Source organism: Ursus arctos, unplaced genomic scaffold (genome assembly GCF_023065955.2).
Source record: "Ursus arctos isolate Adak ecotype North America unplaced genomic scaffold, UrsArc2.0 scaffold_2, whole genome shotgun sequence".
NCBI lineage: Eukaryota > Metazoa > Chordata > Mammalia > Carnivora > Ursidae > Ursus > Ursus arctos.
In genome coordinates, this window is record NW_026622874.1 from 73,399,833 (window position 1) to 73,416,508 (window position 16,676).

At 46.9% G+C, this 16,676-nt stretch overlaps 1 protein-coding gene across 1 annotated transcript in view; it reads right to left on the reverse strand.

The window, feature by feature from the left end:
• GRIN2A (glutamate ionotropic receptor NMDA type subunit 2A) overlaps positions 1-16,676 on the reverse strand; it is a 359,508-nt gene that overhangs the window by 64,613 nt on the left and 278,219 nt on the right. The window contains exons 4-6 of the mRNA XM_026520343.4: positions 9,357-9,562; positions 3,783-3,951; positions 3,519-3,672 (exon numbers count right to left, since the gene is read on the reverse strand). Coding sequence (XP_026376128.3) covers positions 3,519-3,672; positions 3,783-3,951; positions 9,357-9,562 — 529 coding nt within the window. The remainder of the gene's footprint in view (positions 1-3,518; positions 3,673-3,782; positions 3,952-9,356; positions 9,563-16,676) is intronic.

A 16,676-nucleotide genomic window follows, 5' to 3' on the forward strand; every position in this document is an offset into this window, starting at 1 on the left:
AGAAACGGGAAGGAATGCTTTGCAATGCAGTTTCAACAGTGAGGCTATGTTAAAAAGAAACTGGTAACAACACAGCCTTCGCAGTTTGAATAACACAAGATGAGTTCGAAGAAATCAATGGGATTGCAACTACAACATATCTTCGCTGAAATTACCCTGGGTAATAACAACATTATGTCCCTGAGATCATCGCAATTTGGTAATGAGGTGTATCCAAAAAGGAGAACAACCGAATATTCAAGATAGAAAGAAATGGCAAAGTAATTCTCCAAGTCGGGTATGCTAATGGCACGGTGTGTCTTCCCAGAGGAGGGTCACCCTGACAAGTCAATGAGCACAGACATGGAGTGTGCACGGCGGTGTGTGCTGTGCTCCATACACACGGTAAATTGAATGGACTAGTTGTTTGATTCCATGGTTAAAGCCAGAATGGGCGGTAGTGGTGGTGGTGCGCTGTTCAGGGTCCTGAAAAAGGCATCCCAGTTTAAAACATGTGCTTTTACTAATCTGATAACTTCTTTTCTCTGCAGATTGGGATAACACAATAAAAAATACAAGGGGGCATCCTTTCTGAGTTCTTCATCGGCACGTTACAATCTGTGAACGTGCAGTGGGCTTCGTTTGGTCACTGATGCATCCTAGTGAGGACACGAACTGTTCCAGAAATTAGGTGGAAGCTGGATCAAGCAACTGATCCCAGAGGTCTTCCCACTTGGAAGTGACATCTGTCCCTTGACTTGTGAGTGTGGCACAGGGATAAAAGAATTCTGCTATGGTGTCTGGTTCTAATAAGTTAGGTGCCTGGGCGTGCCCTGAAGGATTGCTACTCTCTCACACACACCACCACCACCACCACCACCACCACCACCACCACGTAGAAAAGCATTGCAATAATGGTGAGGCACCGTGTCTAAGGAGTGACCCAGAAATATTGCGGGTGGCTCTGAATTACATCCTCTACTGGTGTAAAGCGGACACCACATTCATCCATGAGGGGACTTCAATCTAGGAGGCTCTGGGTCAGCATTTCTTTGGATCAAACAATCCAACCTGCTTGGAGAGTCTTTGGAAGTAACTGAATGGAAATATGGCGAGAGACACCGCCTCTGTCCTTGATGAGCCTCTGGTTACATTTTTACACAAAAGCTCAGAGGCATTTACCTGCAAGTGTTTCCAAAGGGAGTTAATGGAGTTTGTGGAGAGAGGATAGGAAATAATGAAGAGCAATGCAATCAGATTTTGAATGTTTGGGCTCTTCCAGATGACTGAGCCAGTGAATGGAAAAATGTAGCTTAGCATGGTTCATTATGACTTTCAAAACCTGCAGATAATGACCGTAAATAAGGGGGTGCACAATCGAATAGGGATGTAACTTAGTGACTAAAAAAAATATTAAGCCTACTGATGTCAAAACAGCTTTGAAAAGTTTCCTCTGGCTACAGTGTATTTTATTTTATTTTTAAAGATACAATAGGTAGAGTAAGGGGGAAGGGAGGCTTAAGTTAGCAAAAATACCTGACTTTTTACGGACATGTTCTACGAATGCAGGTAAGATAAAAATCTAGGGGAAACTGGGTTGAGGCCAGATTCGATATCAGCGACCCATTTTTGATGAGCCAAGCCGGCTGATGGTATTTTTTTTTCTTCTCTGACTGAATTGGAAAAAAAGTTCTCTCGAGCTCACTATGGAGGTATGTTAACAACTTGTGAAAAGAAACAGATTTCTTGTGGCGCCTGGGTGGCTCAGTCGGTTGACTTGATTTTGGCTCAGGCCATGATCTCAGGGTCGTGAGTTGGAGCCCCAATCCCAAATCAGAGCCCATTTGGGATTCTCTCTCTCCCTCTGCCCCTCCCCTGCTCATGCACGCTCTCTCTCTCTCTTTCGAAGGAAGGAAGGAAGGGAGGAAGAGAAAAGAAAAGAAACAGATCTCTTTCCATGAACTCATTTTCCAACCTTTTCTTAACTTCCAGGGCCAAAGAGCCCTGTTAAAGGGTCTGCTAGGGAGTGGGAAACTGTGATAAGGAGTGGTTCGTGCATAACGATCCACCCAATCGTTGTGAAGATTCTGCACGCGTCGTGGGTATCAGTCGGCTGCATTTTTCATGGTGTCGTAAGGCTCCCTTACCGAGATGTGGGTCCATTATCCACATCAAAGACACAAAGGGAACATAATGAGGCGTGTATCTGTCAAGAATGCAAGTGGGGAGAACAGAACCAAATCCATGGAATGGTAAGGATTTCAACAGCTTAAATGGATTATCAAAAATGGAAATAGAAAATCCATACGTCTCTGTGAGTGAGGTGGTACCCAAAATCCTGCTAGTCAGCGTTTCACTCAAGAGAATGAAGCACAGACAGCTTCACCAGGTGCCACCACGACGTCTCCACGAGGACGGTGGGGAAACAAGACTGTGGGCCGGGAGCCGGTGGTATAAACTGGCTCCAGTCTGCAGGGCGGGCTCTCTAACAGACAAAGGTTCTTGTGTGTGTGTCTGGAAATGTGTAAGAAATTTGGTTGACTTTGATTTGTTTCCCTCTCTCGTGCAGCTTTCTTTTAGGGTCAGTGTTTGCCTGGCCTTCCTAAATCTGGGACAAACTCAAGGATACGGGGGTGCCAAGGAGAAGGGAATTTGAATCCCACTATCTTCAAGGTAGCCACTCCCAAACACTGTTGCTGATAACCAAATACTCCACACAATACTTTCAAGAAAAAATAAGCGATGCTTAGCTTTGTCCCATGCAGTTTCTCTCTCTCTCTCTGGCCAGGCATATACACATAGAGTGCTAAAGAAAACAGGATGATAGAAAGTAGAAAGTAGAGCTCTAACTTGCTCTAAAAAAAAAAACAAAACAAACAAAAAAACAACCAAAACAACCCCTTTGATGTCAAAACATAAATTTATGAAATAGTTAAAAGGAGAGTAAGGAATTTTCTCCCTTACAAGCCAGTCCGCTTGAAGGATAGTCACTTTTAAAATAGGATTCCATTAATTTCCAATCAGTATATGCTCTTCACACTACTTGTATTTTGTTTTTCAGAGTGCTGGTATAAATCACGGTGCAGTCATCATCATTTCACCCTCACATCCAGTAAATAAACAGCTGTCACTGCCAGGGAGGGAGGGAGGATGGGAATGATGCTGAATACAGCCTTATAGGCTGATTTAAATGAACTGTGGACAGACAGGTTTATTTTTTTAAATGTTTTCCAGGCTCTGAGACATATATCTGCTAATCTACATTCCATACAATCAAGACCAGCATCTGACTATGTGATGGTGTTTTCAGCAGATAGTTCCGAGTCAGAGATAAATGAAAGATGTTAACTGGGGGTGGGGGTGGGGGTGGGGGTGGAGGGAGGGAACTGAGCTCATTCAGATAGGACAGGCTTTGGAATGTGCTGATGTCATTACAAGGAACTGACCAAGGTCCTACCTGGTTCCATCCTTCCAGCAAACAAGACAAATACCTCTAATTCCCTGTGAGGAAAACAGTAGTGACCCTGCCGTCCACATACCTAGAAAAGCAGAAGGCGAGACAGTGCCGTTGCTTCTTGAAACCATGACACTGATCCCCGTCTCCACAAAGGGCACAGAGAAGTCCACCACTTCCGAGCGCTCCTCGTTGATGGTGAGGGAGCCGACCGCCATGACTGCCCGTTGGTAGACCACCTACATGCAAAGGCAAAGGAGCACAGAGACTTTACTTGTCCTTCCCACCGCCCCCGGAGCTCCGCAGGCATGGAGTCTGGATGTGAGCCCGCAGGAGGAAGACCACTTACTTCGCCGATCATCCCGTTCCACACGTTGTTGACTTTCTTGCCATGCTTCCCGTTAGTCACCAGGTACAGGTCATAGGTGAACTTCACAGTGCGGGAAAGTTTCTTCAGGATATCGATGCAGAAACCCTTGCAGCATTTCTTAACGTTCACGCCCTCATTGGTTGAATTGCTGTAGGAAAAAAATCCCGAGACAGTAGAATATGAGCGCCGGGAGATTTACTCACAGTCGTTACCTAATACGCCTCCATGGTTTTCCATGTGGGAAACTGAGGCCCAACACGAGGCAGTAGTTTACATCGGCCAAGGGACAAAGTGTTCTTAATGGTGACAATAACCATGACAACGGCTTTTATTGAGTGATTATTTGTTCCGTGTACCATGCTCCATGATAATTGTTGAAATAAACTCCATCACATTTCTCATAGTTAATAGTAGTGTCTCCCCATTATGCCAGTGAGAGTTACCACCTGTTATACTTAAGTTTATGACACCTGCAGCCTCTCGAGACCAGAGTGCGGGCATCTGATTTAAGCCGAATTATAAAAGCTTATCGGAAAGTGGGAGAGAGACAGAAGATGTGAAATTCTCAGCTGTAGGAGGGTTTTGCTTTCTCTTATCACTGCAGATAGATGTTTGCAACCAAAGAGAAGAAATAAAGGTGGCTTCCTTAGGAAAGGCACTTTCCTTCCTGCGGAAAACGTGGCTGAGACCCGGAAGACCCGGGGCCTGCCCTGCGCCTGAGTCCATGAACTAAATGTGTCTTGATGGAGTCATCTGTCAAATGAGGGCTCCTTCATAACACTTTCCCTCCCTCCCTACATACAGGGAGTGTAAAAAGCTGACACTGGAAAACAGCAATGTCCTTGGTCAGGAAAAACGCTATTAAAATACGGAGGGTACGCCCTCTTAAAAGCTGTCATCATCTACCAAGGTGACATAGGCTGCTTTCTACCAGCCACCTTGCTTTATTTACCTGGCCAAGTTGCATTCAAAGGATATATAAAAATCAGAAAAGCCTTTAAAAAGGAAAGAAACAGGGTCTTCCCAATTAAGAGCTACTGCTTAGACAGCTCATGTAGGAAGATCAAGCCCTCTCTGGGCAACAGAGCTGGTCCACCCTGTGATGGAGGTCACTTGATGAGCCCAACTCCCCTGAGTCATGCGTGTCATGAGACATGTGCTCTGGACGGCCCATTGCTGGCACATCCACACACCAGACTGCTACCTAAGCACGACAGTGATGTTTATGGAAATCCAACAGCACAATAGGAAAATACTTCCATCTCCATATCACAGGAAAAAAAAGTAGGTTACACAGTGTTCCATACAGAACAGTCCTAGCTCTATAAAAACAGAGATGAGCTCATGAAATATCTGGATGGAAAACAATGAAATACGAAGTGTAGCTATTTTTGAATGGTGAAAATAACTTTTTCTCTTTTTCGTATTTTTGGGGTTTTTTCCCCCCACGAATTAACTGCCATGAGTATATTCTACACACATAATTAGATATACACACACACCTCAAACACCACTGATGTCTGTCAATGCCCAGGAACATGGGTGGATTTGACAAGGTGACTCCGAGTCATGGAAGCGGGTTATAAAATGCCTAAACATGACAGAAACGTGTCCTAAGTACATGAAATCAATGGCATGTCCAAATACGATTTCCTTCTCAGTATCTGTCTGCAGCTCATTGGTGGCAAGAGCCGATTCTCTTTTTTTTCCTGGCCACCACGGCCATGCATCGATGCCTCTTCTCTACCTCTTCCTATCTGCGTCTCCTTTGCTCTCTGCTCCCTCCCGTCATCTATCACAGGGCCTTCCTTCCCCTGGTCAGGAGTCCTGGGAGAGTCTGGATAGGAGTTACCAACGCCCCAGGCTTAAGATTCAGGGTCACAGGCACACAGTGGTACTCTCTGGCCTCACTGAGAACCTCAGCCAGTTAATGAGTTAATTATCTCCCGTTGTCTCCTAATACTAGGCGTACGTCTAGCTAGATACATCGGTCATTAATACATTTTCACCCAATAAGCAACCACTGAGTACCTACTGTGTGTAAGACATGGAATCAAACCCTGGGCACATGGGATGAAAAGACACACAGCAAATGCAACAGATGAATTTCTCATGGGGATTATGAGAACGCAGACCAGCCTAAAACTGGAAACTCTCACTGGTTCCAATCACAGCCCCTGTGCATGTGTGTATGTGTGGAGGGGGGTGTGATTTGACCACCCAGAGAAATGTGAGAAATAGCGCCCGATGCAATCTTTCCCTGCTCCCCACCATCACCCAAAAGAAAGGGTGACCCATAAAAGCCAATGTGGGGAAAGGGGTCCAATAAGTAGTGCAGGTCTCCAGCTCTCCAGTTTTCCAGTGTGGCCAGCAGATAGGATCACGGCCATGGAGGTCAGACAGAGCTGCTGTGAGGTCCCGGGTCTGCTCCTGACAACCAGGAAGACGCAGACGAGTCTCTTCACTAATGAGCCTCAGCTTGGTCCCTCGCAAATTGAGAAGGTTGGTTCTTACCTTGCAGGATCGTTGGGGAGATTAAATAAAGTGTCTAAAGCACCTCGCACGTAAAGGTTTAAAAGTACATTTCCTCTCTTCTCACCCAGCATCTGACAGTTTGGGGGATTAATCGACAGTGTGGCCCTTTTCCCCGACAGATCAAACCACATCATTTTTCCTCGACTTTCTCTTCATGCCTTAACACCCAACTAACAGATGAAAAGAAATGCTTGATTTCTCAGCTCATTTCCCATTACCCATGTTTTTAGAAGACTGATGTGTGTCCTAAAGACCCCGCCACTCACCAGAAGGGAGAGACAAAGGTTTTTCCCTGGGAGAATATCACCAAGAAAAACAGAACCACATTACCTAACAGAATCCTTCTTAGAACCAATCAGCCTGCCTCAAAGATAGCACCTTTAGGAAATGCAATTGATCCGATCTGTGTTAATGTTGGGATGAATGGGTCCCAGTGACTGCCTATGGCTTTCAAAGACTTTAATGTCGCCTCGATGTGCAGTAAACTTGTCATGTTGCCAAGTGGGGAAAGGGAAGCTGCAAGCCGCTGCCTCCCACAGGAACCAAAAATGTGAGTTTGAACCTGTTAATCTGTTTATAGTCTCCAGTAAAAGAGTCAATTCTTTTAGAGAGGAATTTACTGAGGGGGGGTTCATTTTCTCCATACAGATGTGGCTCAGGACTCACTGACCTACTGTTGTCAGCTTCTAGGCTTTTCTTTTAAAGATTTAAAGCTCCTGTTATGGATTGTGAGGCCCCAGAGGCTCCACTTGATTGGCCCCTATCGAAACAAGGGAGGCACTGCTGTCATAAAGGAGGTGCCCCTACTGAGGTGAGAGTCTTCGCTTTGTGCCAACCCCTCCGCTTTCTTCATCTGATCAAGCTGTGCTCAAGGAACACCCACCCAAATCCAGCTCTCCTTGGACAACTTTCCCACATTTCCCCCTTCCGTCTCCCGCCCAGCTCGGGGCTCTCTAGCACCGCCCTGGGCTTCCTTCTGCTTCCCACACTTGCCCATCTCTTTCCTCCCTCAGGGCCTTTGCACCTGCTGTTCCCTCGACCTGGAAGGCTCCTGCCCTGTTCCTCACGTGGTCATCATCCTTTCCGACATCGTCTTCTATCCCAGCTGTGTGAGGGACAGCAGCCCCGCGTACTCGAGTTACTCTCGCCTCACACCACCTTACTTATATCCTTCACGAGGTTTATCATAACATGCAGCTGTCCTGGTCTTTTACTGGCTGAGCTGTTTTGTAACTGTGCACACTCCATCTTGCAAGATCCCCGTCTTTTGTCTTCTCTGTTGGCTGCTGTATCGCCCGTGCCCCTCACTGTGCCCCACACATGAACTGTGCTTCATGTATATTTATTTATTGACTAATCTATTCAGAATTTCAACTCCAACGAGGTTCCTCGTTGATTAAAAGAAAAGAAGAATTTTCCCCAAGCTACAATGTGTCTTCATAACACATTGTGCAATCATGTTTTTAAAAAACAATCTTTATCCCAAGCACTGAGCTCTGGGGATCTGCATCCCGTCTAATGACTTACGTTGGAATTTGGGATGCGGGAGGACAGGGATCCATTCGCTCATCTGTTTGAGCACTGTCAACACTGCTGCGTCCTGTGTCGTGCTTGTCACTGGGCATACAAGACTAATGAGCCACGTTTCCAATATTTAGGCGGCTCACACTCCAGGGGGAAAGACAAACTACAAGCCATGAAAACAGGCGACAGAGAGATGGAGTGGTATGCACTGAATGTCCGAGTTCCTTCAAAGTCACGTGCGGAAACCCTACACCCCAGTGTGATGGCGTGAGGAGGTGGGGCCTGTGGGAGGTCATGAGGTCAGAGGGTGAAGCCCTCATGAAGGGGATGAGTGCCCTTAGAACGAGATGGGAGAGCTTGCTTGCTTCCTGTCTGCTCTCCACTACGTGATGATACCAAGAGAGGACGGCTGTCTGCACACCAGACACCCTGTTGGTGGGCTCCCAGCCCTCAGAACCGTGAGAAAGAAGTGTCTCTTTCTTTAAGCCATGCCGTCTGCGGCGACCTGTCATGGTAGCCTGAGCAGACTAAGGCTCAGAGACACACCCAGGGTTCTGCAGAAGGAGGGAGAGCAAACCCAGCTTGGGGAGGGAATTAAAGAACATGGGAGAATTATCCAGATGAAAGGAGGTACTCGGAAAATACTGACAAAAATACTCCAACAGTAGGCCTTTTCCTTTCACGAAAATCCCCATGAGGGCGTGTTTTTCTTTGTGTTGGCACTAGAAAGCCTAGAATCAGGGCGTGGGACTTGGTCGTGAAGCTTTGTGCTTCCCCAGAAGGCTGATAGGTTAGGGATAAACTTCACCAGAAGCTCTCACAAAAACTGTCAGTTCTCCCTTTGGTCTTTAAGAGAGGAAATGGCACAGATGTGACGCTGGCTTGCTGTCGGTGAGTGAGGAGACTGCCAGAAGGCCAGGTCCATGCCGATCACATCGGACAGTCATATGGAAGGGGCACCATGACCCCCAGCTGGAGAGAAGTTTTCAAAGTTTTTAAAGAGTTTGTATCTGGGATATATAAAAAAGATGGAAGGGAGGAGATGTGCAGGGTTGGAGGGAACAGCCAGAAAAATTTAAAAATATATATATTTTTAAGGCAAGACCGAAGGGGAGGGTTGACGGAGCACAGTGGTTAAGAATGTGACGGTGGCGTCCGGTGGACCAGAGCCCGAGTCCTAGCTTGTCCATTTACGCATCGGACGGCTCTGACCATGTTTTGAATCTCCCCGTAATTCAGTTTAAATATCTAAAACGGGCAAAACGACTTACCTCCTATTGCTGTTGCTGGAATTAAATGAGTGTAAACCACCCAGCGTGATTCCAGTTATTTATTTAAGTCTTAAAAAATCTAATATTACAGATTATCATCTAGTATTAGCCAGCCTTTTTTATATTACACCTTATTATGATATTAGGGACACCGCTGTTGTCGATGATAGAGGCTATTTTTAAAGGACTGGGCGCATTCGAGTGACAGCATCCCCAGACTCACTTGATTTTGACGAACTTCCGACACGGCACGGTGTTCCTCACGCACGTCTCGGTCAGTGGGTCTATGTCCTCCACGATGACGAAGGGGGCCTCCTCCAGGGTGACGATGCTCAGATGATTGTCATCCGGCTCACAGTCTGAGAAGGACTTGTACCTCGGCCACACGGCGTGCCTCAGGCTCAGTGTCTGGTTCTCCCACTTGCCCACCTGCATCAGAGAGACAGAGGCACACCTGTGCTTTCCTGCAGCACCGACTTCTGGAAAGGTGAGTCCTTCCCCATACAAGGTCCGCGACAAGAACCTTGCCCATCTTGAGGGCTTTCCTGCTACCTCCTCAACATGTGCTTCTGTTTCTATGCTAAGAAAAATAGGGATAAAGGGAAAGCAGAGTACTGGGTGGCCCCCGTGCCCTGGCCTCTCCCCCGCTAACCAATATGGCGGTGGTGCCCACGCACTGAGACGGGCAGAGCTCCCCAGGTGATCCTAGCGTCCCGCCAGAGACTTTGGGACCACTGATGTCTCCAGAGCAGTGTGGAAATTTAGAATCAAAGAAGTCTAGGCTGGGACCCCCACCTCTGCCACTTACTAGCTACACAAACCTGGGCAAGCTCTGATCCACTATGAGCGTCTGTTTTCTCCTCTGTAGGCAGCACAACTCCCCCTCCTTTATAAGGACGTGGTGGCAATTAAATAAGAAAGTCTGTGAGTTGCAACCAGCACCATGCCCAGCACGTAGTAGGGACTCCATACTTTTAAGTGTAGGAGAGACAAGGAGAAGGAGAAATTTTTTTAAGATGCTAAGGGAAAGAGGACGCAGAGAGGAAGACGATGGGGAAGAGCAAAAAGGCAGGAGGAATGACGGGACAGTCAACACGGGGAGGACGCGCGGGAGAGGAAATCGGGAGCGTCATTTCATGCTACTTAAGTTGCAAATTAAGGTGAACTGTTATTAATCCGACCCAGAGCGGAGACTTCCAGCACTTACTGTGCACCGAGACCTGTCAAAACAGAATCGATCTGCTCCCTCTGAGCAGCAGCTGGCATGTTAGCGAAATCAAACTGAAGGCTGTATGTTTTGAACCTTAATTTTATTTGACAGCTTATTGGCACTATTCATATACACCCCGGGAGAAAGCTGCTCCCGGCATCGCGCTTCCTCCTTCCTCCTGCTCCCCCGTCAATTGCTTGACACCACAGGTCAGCGCTTTATTTGTAATCCCAACCTCAAGGAAACACCTCGTCTGAAAAGCTAAGTGCCGAGGCCAGGCTGGGCTGTGTTGACGTGACCTGCTCACCTCCCCTCCTGTAATATGAGTATCGCCAGAAATGAATTTCAGGCCCGTAAAGAGAATTCAGACACGCTGGACACCCAGAGGGGTGATGGGGTGGCAGGAGAAAAGGCAGACAGTCCTCCCTCAGACTGCCCTAGAAAACGTTTGCTGCTTAGGGTGAAACATTCCATGTGGCCAATTAAAGAATGGCCCAGCATCGCCGATACCTTCCTTTTTAAGATAGGAAGGGCTGTAGAAGGGTTTGGTCAAACGAACATGCTCATCTCCCAACGCTGGGATGTGCAGCACAGGCTGGGGACGATGTTGAGCCCATCAAATTCCTCATTCACTCGACACAGACTTACTAAACACCAGCTCCGCACTGGCACCGGCCCGGGAGCGGTGATGGATAAAACTGAATGATTCCTGCCTTCTTGGACCCATCTGTCTGCTGCGGTACAAAGACCCAACTAATAATAATAAATAGGCAACTAGAAGAAAAGAGATATCCAAAGCTTTTCCTTTTGGGACCTGTTACCTCATTTCCTTTTCTTTCCACTTCTCTCGGAAAACTCGAACCTTCAAGAGAGGCTGGGTAGTTCAAGTTGGTAAGAGAATGGCTTTTGGAGTCACACAGAACTAAGTGCTGATCCCGGCTTCACCCACCAGCTGAGTAGCCTTGGGAAAGTCACTTAACCTCTCTGAGTTTTAGGTTCTCCATCTGCAAAATGCAGACAGCAACAGGGTATGCCCTTAAGGACTGTAGTGAACTTCCGACGAGCCAAAATGTCTATGAAGCATTGAGCACAGAACTTAGCGTGTAACAAGCTGCCCTTATTTAATTATTGTTGTAGTTTGCATTTAAGACTTAGCTCAAATATCACCTAACCTGTAAGGGCATACCTGCCTTCCCTAGTAAACTAGAACTTTGCACCTGCCCACCACAGCTCTTTGATGCTATAATTATAAGCACTTGAGAGCACTCCTCTGTAGTCGGGAAATGTATTGATATCACCAGTTACTTACCCACAGGGTAAGGATAATTCTTCCAACTTTGCAGTTCAGAGAACATAAGCACAGAGATGTATAATCTGTCCAAACACAGCTGGGAAGCCGTGGAAACAGAGCCATATCATAGGGCTATGTGAACCCAAAGGTGCTTCTATTAAGTGATCCATGGTAACCATGTTATAGCTCAAAGACCCTTCTTCCCTTGCAGAGACAGCCCTGGAAGTCCCAGGAAACAGAAACGAAGGCAAAGCCCGTTTAGCCAGCACAGTCTTTGGTGATGTCATTGACCACATCACTGTACCCTACACCGTGGAGTCAGGCCAAGGTTCCGGCCCAAGGCTGACCCCTGGGAAGAGAGGCAGCGAAGGTGTATGACTTCCTGGAGTGCAGCAACTCCCCAAATCTCCCCTAAGTTACTCTCTCCCTTCCCATGTCTAAGTAAGCACCCAGCGTGTCGGCCAAGGAGGGCGGAAGCAAGCAGTGGGTGGGAAAACTTGAACAGAGCCGAAGCTGCTGTGCTGATGCTGTCCGGTATCTTCAGAGCTCCCGCCTCTCCCTCTCAGTCTGACAGGCTGCCCCGATAGGCTCCCCAAACCCCCAAATCCCCGCTCCAGGATTCCATATACCACAGAGGGGAAAAGAGACTTTCCCTTCCTATATGCATTTTCACAAGGGACTCTGAGTCAGTCCAGCGCTTGTAGACAGAATGAATGGAGATTCATTCGCTCCCTAAGTATTTATGGAGGGGCCACTAGGTGCCAAGCATGGCACTAGGCACCAAGGAGACTGGAGAACACACAATGAAGATTTTCTTTGCATGGAATTTTTATGCTAATTGGGAAGACAGATGTGAGCACAGTAATCACACAAAAACGCATCATACAAACCGGGCGGAAGAAAGAAAAAAATGGGTCTAAGAGAGCAGATGGGGGAAAGAAATCACAGAAGGCTTCCCTGAGGAGGTGACCCTTGAGCAGAGACTGGAAATCCCAAGATGCATGGGCGAGGGGGTGGGGGGAGTGAAGGGAAGGGAGAGCACCCCATGCAGGCAGGGGTCAGATGGTGCAAAGCCTTGCGGGTCCTTGTAAGGAGCTGAGATTTACCCTACAAGTTCATCTAGTCTGTTGGCCAGGAGGGAAAGGCTGGATGGAAGGGATGTGTGTCCATATGTAATCTGCCTGAAGGAGGAAGCTCGGTGCTCCCTCAGTGCATCTTTGTCTTCTCTTTCATGATGGAAAATTTAAACTCCTACAAAAGTACAACAGTATAATGAATCTCCATGTTCCCATTATCTAGCTGCAAGAATTACTAACTCATGGCCAATCTTGTTTACATGGCCACCCACTTCTCCTGTATCACATGAAGGAACTCCCAGACATGGAAACATTTCATTCATAAATCCTTAATTCGATTTAAATATCTAATCTCTATTTGCTTAATAACATTATACCTCAACAAGCTATGTATTTCTCTGATTAGATTAGGATTCCCCAGTCTAGGAGGGATTTTATACAGACACTGGTTGGTTTCGAGGTCCGCAGCTTCTAACTCAGGGCCTGGCACAAGGAGGGACTTAATGGACAGTTATTGATGGAATGAAGGAACACACGATCTGAATTTTTAAAAATGTCCGTGAGTCGGAACATACCAGTACACTGATCGATGTGTCCATATTGGCCTCAGCTAAGGGATCTTGCACGCTAATCACAATACTGCAGTACCCAAATGTCTGTTCTCTCCCTCGCTCATGCTGCACTTGGACTTCAGCCTCCTGGATGCCGAGCCTTTGAGAGTGACTCTATTACATTTTCTAGATGGAGCCAAGACCATCATCCCAATGCCAACTTAAAAGGGGCTTTGGCTGCTTTGAGGGGTTCAAGAGGATGGCAAGATTCAATGGAATAAACCGTGAATTGAGAAGAAACGTTAGTCACATCATCTGTGCTTGCCTCAGTGTTCCCGGGCGCTAAATGGGCACAGAATATGAATGCTCCACGAGCCTTTCTCTAAAGGTCATGTCCAAGACAGAAGAACCCTGTGCCCTCTGAGGACAGGAGCCATCACTCTCTGTCCCTGCTCCCATCTTTAAGCCGATGGGGACTGTCCCGCTATTCTCTAAACTGGACCTTGCTCTGGCTCGCAATCCCCTCCAGAGTCGTGCACGCCCCACGGGGTGGAGTCTGTACTTTAGATCAGCAGGTCCTGCCTGCCCCAGAGGAGTTAATGTATTCCCTGGCTGCACCACATCTCCTCCCGGGGTAAGTTTTCAAGGCATCAGAGCAAGTGAAGCGATACGGTCTCTGTTTAACACATGGTCCTACTTCTGGCACTCAAAAGGGAAAGAAGTTCCGGAGGCCTTGCTAAACTTCCGGTTAGATATCTACACAACTGGGATGGGAAGGTGCACTTGAGTGTGTGTGTTGGATATGGGCACACATCGCTCCATCGACTTTCCAGGGATCAGCCTCATCCCTACAGGACCCCTCTCTTCTCTCCCTCACATGGAAGAGAGAGAAAGCGTTCAGAATCATTAATACCATGAGCTTCGGAGTCAGACAGGTTCAAACCCCACCACTGCCCTTAGCCATGTGACCTTGCGCAAGTCACATGATCTTTCCGAACGTCAGTTTCCCCAATCACCAAATGAAAATATTCCAATTTCGTGATATCGTTGTGAGGGTTCTAAGCAAGACAAGGACAGCAAACATCCCTGAACACACAGTTCCCGGTGCACAGCAAGTTCTCCTTAAGGGGCACTACTATCATTCATTCAACATCTATTAAGCCTCTCTTTGGGAAAACAGCCTCTGCAGCAGAAGCACCGGCTGAGCTCCCATGACAACATGTGCTTGACCTTTAACCTCCTGGGTCTCAGTCTCCTCACCTGTAACAAAGATGGGGGGTGAGGGTAGACCAGATGATCTTTAAGGTCTTTGAGACCCAAGGTTCTGTGTAAAGTGCAAGAAAAGTTGCCCTCCCAGCTTGCTCTTTATTGGGATCAGGGCAATGAATAGATCATTAGAAAGGGGCCAAGGAAGGCAGCACAGCTCACACCTTAATGTGTAATTCAGGAAAGCGGCCATGTGCCAGCTGAGGCCAGGGCAATGACATGCCTAGCTCTGAAGAAGACAGGATGGTTCTGAGAGCCAAGCTGCAAGACTGAGAAGAAAGAATGAGGTCACCAGAGCCATGTGAGTGGGGAGTTCTGTGCTGTCCAGAAGCCAGTGGTGCTCAGATCTGAAGCTGCCCTCAAAGCTGACTTGCTCATTCTGTACAGAGGGGCATGGGTTCAAATCCTGGCTGGGGTAGCTCAATGATGATAAGGTCAATCGTGAACATTTATTAAGTGCTTTACTATGTGTTTCCAGGCACAGCGCTGGGACTCTATTATGCATTATCTGACTCAATTCTCAAAGCAAGTCCAGGAGGTGGGGAACAATGACTATTCTTATTGCTTGGTTGGTAAACTGAGGCTCAAAAAGATGAAGTGTCTTGTTCAGGTCACGATGTAAAGGTCAAAGCAGGAATTTAAACCTGGTCAGTAAAAACCTAGAGCACTGCTTTATCTCTACCCTCCTCTGTGAAATTTGGTTTCTTCATATTTTAAAGGTAAGTAATAGTATCCACCCTACAGGCCTACTGTAAGGATTACGCAAGATGATAAGTCTTCCTGGGGGCACCTGGGTGGTGCAGTTGGTTGAGAACTCACTGTCCGACTCTTGATTTTGGCTCAGGTTGTGATCTCAGCATCATGAGATCGAGCCCTGCATTGGGCTCCACACTCAGTGCAGAGTTTGCTTGGGATTCTCTCTCTCTCTGCTGCCCCCCACCCCGCTTATGCCCTCTCTCTCTCTCAAATAAATAAAGATGAGAAAAGAAAGAAAAACATGTCTTTCTGTTTCCACTAGTCTGGGAGCTTTAAATATTAATTTGTGTAATTCTAAAAATAGACTGATGAATAAGACATTATACTATTATTACCCCATTTCATAGATGAGGGGACTGAGGCATGGGGTTTAAGTAGCTTGCTCAGTTCCCATGGCTTGAGAGTGGGAGAATTGGGATCTGAACCCAGGACTTGCTTTTAAATCAGTGAGGAAATGCGACTAGAAGTTTTGCTGGGGCAAAAAAAAAAAAAAAGAGAGAGAGAGAGAAAACTTTGATAATGCAGAAATCTGACAAACACTACTGCAGCCAGATGATTAAGGTCAATGCCAACAGGGATAGGTTGTTTTGATAGTATGCCCCCTTATACAGTGTGATGACACTGTGTGGTCTTCCTTCCAAAACACATAACCTTGGTCTGATCATAAGAAAAATATCAGAAATATCCCAATTTAGGGGCATCCTAGAAAAGAGCTGACTGAAACTCCTCAAAACTGGGAAGGTCATCAGAATATAAGGAAAGGCTGGGAAACTGTCAGAGCCAAGAGGAGCCTAAGGAGATGTTGTGATTAAATGCAGCGGGGTGTCCTGGATGAGACAGTAGGATGGTACAGGAAAAAGACATCAGATTTTAAAAATCTGGATAAAGCATGGGCGTTAGTTAAAAACAACGTATCAATACCGGCTCCTGGGTTGGGACAAACACCATGTTAATGTCAGGCGTTAGTAATAGGAGAAGCTGGGCGTGAGACACATGAGAACTCCCTGTACCTTCGCAATCTCTCTGTAAATCTAAAACTATTCTCTTTCTTTAAAAATTTTTCAAAGATTTTATTTATTTGTCAGAGAGAGAGGGTGAGCAGAAGCAGGAGGAGGGCAGAGGGAGAAGCAGGCTCCCCGGTGAGCAAGGAGCCCGTTGCAGGACTCGATCCTATGACCCTGGGATCATGACCTGAGCGGAAGGCAGAGGCTTCACCGACTGAGCCTCTGAAACTATTCTAAAAGACAAAGGTTATTTAAATTTTTCTCTGAATTCAAAAGAGGAAATTAAAAAAAAAAAATCAGATGCTCTCTCAGACAGAGTAACAGAGTTGCCAAAGGTGTGAACTCTGGAGCCACGTGTCCTGGCTTCAGGTCCCAGCTGTGCCACTTGG